The following is a 7444-nucleotide window of genomic DNA, read 5'->3' on the forward strand; positions in this document are numbered from 1 at the left end:
TATATATATATATATATATATATATATATATATATATATATATATATATATATATATATATATATATATGATGAAATCTTCCTGATGAAATCTTTAAAAATTTGTGAAGTTTATCTTTAAATCCTTCAACTGGTCCAACAATGTTGTGTTTTACTTTGAACACCATTTACAACCGATTGCCTTTCCATCTTCTGGTAATTCTATCAAGCCCTGCTGCTGTCAGTCGACAACTTGCATTCCATATCTGCAGCTGCCGTTTATTTACTTGCTTAGCCACTACTTAGAACTTTTGCTTTTGCATTGTGAGGAATATTAGGACAGTAATTGAACATTAATTGAAACCTATTTAGTAGAACCCTGAAACAACACTTCAACCAGTTCATCATCTCACAGTCTGATATGAACTGTGATAAGCTTTGGTTTTCCTGTAAAACCTTCATGCTGAAAGGAATTGCGATAAACAGCAAAAACTAAAGCAATGAATTTTAGCGAAATGTTTTAATTTATTTCATCTAATAAATTATTAATTATTATAATATCACAAACTTCTTGTTGTATTTATTTGCTAATAGTGTCTCAACATAAGAGATTGTTTCTTGCACATCCTTTGCATAGTATTCCTTCAGCACTTCCTTGGCATGATCAATAACATCTGATTGAGGTCTCCTTCTTGTGTTAATTGTCTCATGTGCGTCTATGAAGCACTCCAGACGCTGCCTTCTGCAAGTTAAAATAAATAATTATTAGTGTCTAGTATACAGATATGAAATAGACTAAACATTTTATTTCATATCTATATTGACCACTGTTGCATAAAGAAGAGAAGTTATGAGCAACGATCCATTGTAAGCCATGTTAAGATATCCGTAAGGATGCTATTAAACAACATGCCATAAATCTGCGTACAGTATTTATAAGTTACATAATATAATTTTAAATTTGAAGACATATTTTATTTCATATTTGTATTTACCAATGTTGCATAAAGAAGAGAAGTTATGAACAACGATCCATTGTAAGCCGTGTTAAGATAGCCGTAAGGATGCTATTAAACAACATGCCATAAATCTGCAAATTTATAAGTTATATAATAATAATGTATTAAATGATACAAATATATATTTGTGAACAAGGGACAAAAATGAACCATACTTATATTACATGCGGAAACAAGGGACAAAAATGAACCATGCTTATATGACATGCAGAAACAAGTGACAAAAATGAACCATGCTTATATGACATGCAGAAACAAGTGACAAAAATGAACCATACTTATATGACATGCGGAAACAAAAATTAACGCTTTAAAAGCAAAAATGTTTGCATCGTTTGCTCGGATAGCTGCGCCCTGCTTGTTGCTCTCAGTGGAACAAACATCTTCTAGTTGTCCAATAGCATCCACAATATTTTCTGACCTCAACTCTTCTTTCGCATTGCTGAACTATCTAATATTAGTGTCCAAACAATTTTGGCAGCGTAGAACTTTTATGCACTGCATTTAGCATAATTTCAAAGCATAAAAGTTAGCTCGCTAAACGTAACCTTTGGCCCAAAACTTGCAAACCGTTTTTATATGCGTGTTTTTCGAAGTACTAGGACCGCGTTAAACCATAACTGTCACGTACAACTTTTATCGTGGTTTCTAGGTAAATCAGCCACGCTGATTCCGATTTTGTACTCAAAATAAAGATTGGACCACTAACCTTCAGTCACTTAGGCTTTTTTAAAGCGTTTCAATATCCGTTTCAAAAAAAACTCAATCGGCATTACAAGCTCCGTCCATAAATATGTGACGAAACCTAGCCTTTTCAGGAACGGAAGTTGGGAATGTTTAGTCCAATTTAGAATAATAGAGATGGGTGTCTTAAAACCCATTTTTATCTAAATCCAGCCTGTAATATAATCTCAGTCTTCTATGAAAGGTATATAACTATTTAAAATTGCTCGTAGCTTGTTACATGATGTCTAATTAGGCTTATAAAAAATGAGCTCAAAAAGCGCAGTTTTATCACAAGCTAGCGTTATTATCGGGCTTTTTTAAATATGCAATGTTAAATAGCTTATCTACCTTTCAGAAAAGACTGAGATTATTTTTAAGGCTGAATTTAGATATTAATGGATTTTAAAACACCCATCTCTATTATTCTAAATCGGTCTAAACATCCCTACGTAATTTCTGTTCTTAAAAAGCTAGGTTACGTCACGTATTTATGGGCGGAGCTTGTTATGCCAATCGTGTTGTTTTTGAAACTGATATTAAAACGCTGTAAAAAAGCCTTCATCACTCTGAAAGTCAGTGAACTAATCTTTATTTTGAGTACGAAAGCGGAATCAGTGTGCCTGATTTATACCTAGAAACTACGATAAAAGTTGTACGTGACAGTTATGGTTTAAACAAAGAACAACTGTTAGTCTGAGACAGTTTGTAATTATCTCTATGGTGTCGCTTTTAAAGTTCATCAACAATCGTAAAATTAAACGTTTTTTTGTTGTTAAATATATGTGTAGGCTACTTCAAAGTAGAAAGACAATGTTAAACAAGGAACTACTACTAGCCTGAGACAGATATTAGTTATTTCTATGTTGTTGTTTTCAAAATTCAACTACCAACATGAATTTAAATCATTTTTGTATAGCTACATGCACTTCAAAGTATCAAGACTGCGTAAAACAAGGAACTACTATTAGCCTGAGACCGTTATTGATTATTTCTATGATGATGCTTTCCAAGGTTTAACGAAAAAAGGCACAAAGCTGTCTGAAGTCTAATGGGCTATTTTGGGCTGATTCATGCCTTCGAATTTGGTCAGTTCCATCTGGATTGATGCTTTCAGCACTCTTTGCTTTGGGTACCATCAATGGAGCAGCAATTATATTGGTGCAATTTCTGGAGCTTGGCTTAGCGACTCTTGAAATTGGGTGGGTTTATGTCCCATTTTATTGTCTCTGTTTTGGTGCTGTCTGCGAGAATCGGTGCACCAAATGTTCAGTTCATGACAGTAACCCTTAGACCATTTTTTATAATTTCTTACATGCCTGGTACATCATATAAATACACGTCAGTAACTCACCCATATCAGTCTCTACAACTCACCAAGACGGCAACGTTACAAAGTTCGCACTTGATAACTTTATTTATCAATTTATGAACATGATATTTTTATTATAGTAGAAACTTTTCAATATACAAGCAATTATACCTGTTGGATAAATATTTTAAATATCTTCAAGTACTAGCAAGGCTCCGATGAGAGGAGAATAGAGGTACATTAATTTTTATGTTTCATGACATATACCTCTGATTTGTTTACCTCTAGTAATATCCGCATATTCTATTTGCATATTTTATTCATGCATTTTATCCACTGCTGACATCATCATAATCATATTCTACTTTTAATAATTTCTAGTTTTTACGGGATTTACTGGTCAATAAACCAATTATCTCTGTCCAAAAGGCAATCTCCAAAAACTCAATATGGGCCTCAGCTACGATTAATGTAAACAATTCGTCATTAATAGGATTTTGTGGACATTTTTCTACTGATCACTTGATATTATGAGTTCATAAAGATCAACGATAGTGATAGTGGCGGTCAAATGGAGGTGGCGTTCAAATAGAGGTAGCGCTCAATTAGAGATTTTACGGCATTAACCTACTCAAATAAAGGTGGCCGCCAATCTAAGGTCTTACAGTACATTCTTTTTTACCATGTTTAATGAACCGAAAAAAAATCATGATAAGAAATATATTTACCAATTTAAAATTTTGTTGCTCTAGTTTTCATGACATAAAAAAAAGTTTTTCTCATGTTTAGGCTCCTCTCTCATCCGCTATTATCTTATTTGTTTTTATTTTAGTAATCTCTCTTTCCCCTCTTACTTTTCTCATTCATATTTACTTCATTGCCTCTTTATGATCAATAACTCACATAAGAATTAATTAATCATAACGGGGAAGGGTTAACAGTCCTACTTTGTCAGTTGTGTTATCGCTATAGTTACGGTGTTTTGAAAAGGTCTCTTTACATACTAATAGGTGCTTCGATATAGTCACTTCACTCAATTTCACAACCAGACAGACAAACAAACTTTGAAAGCAAGTATGTTCAAGAAAACTCACCGTTCAGTAGTTAGGGTGGTGTTGAAACCAAAGTATTCAACAACATCTACAAATTTGCTGATATTCTTCATGAGATCTTGATAAAAAACAGTCTTAACACTGCCTTTGTAATCCTTCAACCAATATCGATGAAAAGTTTTCCATCTCAACATATAGGACTGAATCCAACTCTCGAACCCTGCAAAGTATAAAAACAATATAGCCTAATTTATCGGTTATCTGCACATGGTTGTTACAAAGGGAAATAACTCTACTCAAGCTGTACAAAGTTATAAGACAAATATCTACCAATTATTCAGTCATAAGCAGATGGAACTAGTCATATTATCAACTCACCTTCACTGGGGATCTCTTTATCCGGAACAAGATAAAGGATTTCTTGTATATCTATGATACCTTTATACTTGCCCTTCTCCTGTGTATAATTGCCCCTCTCAGTTCTCTTTCTCTTTGCTAACTCCCTTTTCCTACAAATATTATAGTAAGCTCGAATAACAAATGTTAATAAAAACATGTATCTTGTGTCACCACAAGAATTATTTCTTTCTGTCTATAGCCCAAAAGTTAGTTTTCATGTTTGATCAAGATGGTAACTTGACTAGACCATTTAAACTCTCATGTGTGAACATGTAGAGTAGAAGAGGCTGAGATTAACATTAAAATCCAGGTTGTAATTAAAAACTTACAAATTTCGTCTTGTGAACTCTGAAATTCCAGCATCAAATGGATTTCTTATAAGAACTGCTGTCTTGTCAGGATGCTCAACCAGGGATGGATTCTTCGATCCAAAATAGGGGTAGTGCGTCTTATAATAAAATGCATGTCTCTTCCGTGGTAAGGTCACTTTTTCGGTAGCTATGGTTCCCAATCCTACCAACAGAGTGAGTAAGGATCAAAACACTGACCTGCCATTTGACAGTCCAGACTGCTAACTACAAACCATTACTATTTCCGGTTTTTATAAACATAATGATCATGAAAAATAAAGGAGCTTCAAAGCCCGATTACAATGATTATAAATACTCAAATATAGAACTTATACATATTTTTGTTTTATACCATTTATGTAACAGAAGCCTTTGTTGATAGAGGTGTACTTTTGTAGTTAAGGCTATATCGCGTGCTAAATGACAAGATTCATCATTCTTGCATGCTTAAGTGGTCTGATAACTCCTAATATTTCTTTTGGTTTTTCCATTCTATCAAAAGCCACAAACTAACCTACTTATATATTGTAGGTGTGAATGTTAAGTAAGAAATGTGGTATAAGGCAATCGCAGTTGTCATCTACCAGATGTCTAGTTTTAAAGAATACAGCTCAACTCATGGAAATACTAACTGACATGATAAACCGCTTTCACTCAATAAGACATCAAAAATCACCTGTTATCGCTTTAACAGAACCCATACTCCAAGCGCTTCCTGAGCCTGGAACAGCTGCCATCAAATGTACCTCATTTGCTAACTTTCCATCATTTAAACTTTTGCTATCCAACATAGCACTACAGTTGAGATCGTTACTACTCTGTAGATTCTTGTTCATGACACCAACTGGCACAACTTTCATTCTGCAAATAATTAATAATGTTTGTATTTATTTATATATTATTCAGATAATGTTCAGCATGTATAATTTGCGCCTTGCAAAAAGCTTCTTATACTTTTCAAGGCCTTGACCTTGTTCTCTTCTCGTTTGTTTCTTCATTGACCTCTTTGTCTAATCTTTTTACGACCCCTCTGTTTTATACTCATTTACTCAATAATTAAACTTTGTGGGCTAAGGTTACATGGGTATCTGAGGTGACAGCAGTTGCGGGTAGTCACGGAAGCTACAGTAAGTGGATAAAGGCAGGGAACTATGTAGCATTACGCAGTTTAATACAAATAGAAGAAAAGACACAGCCCTTCTTTACTACCCCACATATGAGTACTTATCTTTATACAACACAAGACAACAATCAAGACTATCTTGTTCTCACCTTATCTTTATACAACACAAGACAACAATCAAGACTATCTTGTTCTCACCTTATCTTTATACAACACAAGACAACAATCAAGACTATCTTGTTCTCACCTTATCTTTATACAACACAAGACAACAATCAAGACTATCTTGTTCTCACCTAATCTTTATACAACACAAGACAACAATCAAGACTATCTTGTTCTCACCTTATCTTTATACAACACAAGACAACAATCAAGACTATCTTGTTCTCACCTTATCTTTATACAACACGAGACAACAATCAAGACTATCTTGTTCTCACCTTATCTTTATACAACACAAGACAACAATCAAGACTATCTTGTTCTCACCTAATTTTATACTTATGGCTTAAACTTCAGGCTATATCTATTTCCTGTCTTTAAATTTTAATTGAGTCTCAGTCTATTACCACTTTTCGTTAAAAATTACAACCTCTTTTCCATACTCGTGTTGTGTTCAACTTCCACTCTTTTTTGTTTTGTGAACCAAGTTGTGATATAGTATTTAAGCTGAAACCATGCAAATATATGTACAGCGAGGTGGTACTTTCCTGTAATTTGCTAGTCATTTAGCAAGATCTCTGCATTTCCTTTTTATATGTAGTAACAAACCTGTTTGGGCTGCTTGCATCCACATCCTAATAAACACATTTGGTAATGAACGCGAAACATTCAGGCAGAAGTCTCCATATGATAAACTTTTATGGTATTACTTACTGCCTTTTAGACCCTGATCGCGCTGATAATATGATGATAACAATTGGAACCAAAAGGCTTCCAACTGCTACAAGGCAGTTTTTTTGTGATGGCAGTGGCATAATGCTGTTTTCCTGTAATAAAAACATTGTTTACCAAACAAAGATCTATCCCAAAAATGCTATAGCAAACTATTACTTTGGTCAGTAAAGTTCTCTAGTTCATCTGCACAGACAGAAACAAAGTGCTATTACAAAATTTAGCAAAGTCTCATGTGATCAACTCGAAGTTGCGAAGGGGTGTTCAAATGTTTATTATAATAAACTTACCTCAAATATTTACAAGTAGATATTGTAGATACTTGTATATTTTTACGCCTTAGCTAGAAATCATTACTACCTCTGAGCTCTACTGGTCTCCAACTGATTACAATATTGAGAGGAGCGTACAAGCAGCCGGCATAGAAGTTTAATTCAGCTTGGCTATTATAAATTAGAGAGTTTGAGCATAATAGTTCTTTGTTCATTCAACGAGAGTAATTTCTGTTTAAACCGTTTATTGACTTCACATATCACATGATTCAGAGAAATTTTAGTAGGGTTGAGTGAATATTAACATCCATCTACTGCT

At 33.9% G+C, this 7444-nt stretch overlaps 1 protein-coding gene across 1 annotated transcript; it reads right to left on the reverse strand.

Moving 5' to 3' along the window:
• Positions 1 to 530: 530 nt before the first annotated feature.
• Positions 531 to 5693, reverse strand: LOC137404946 (uncharacterized). The gene is made up of 5 exons (XM_068091173.1): positions 5510 to 5693; positions 4813 to 4996; positions 4463 to 4593; positions 4127 to 4304; positions 531 to 720 (listed from the first exon to the last, which is right to left on the reverse strand). Exons 1-5 carry the CDS (start codon positions 5691 to 5693, stop codon positions 531 to 533), a joined length of 867 nt encoding a protein of 288 aa, XP_067947274.1.
• Between the last annotated feature and the right edge of the window lie 1751 nt (positions 5694 to 7444).

Source organism: Watersipora subatra, chromosome 9, assembly GCF_963576615.1.
Source record: "Watersipora subatra chromosome 9, tzWatSuba1.1, whole genome shotgun sequence".
Classification (NCBI taxonomy): Eukaryota; Metazoa; Bryozoa; class Gymnolaemata; order Cheilostomatida; family Watersiporidae; genus Watersipora; species Watersipora subatra.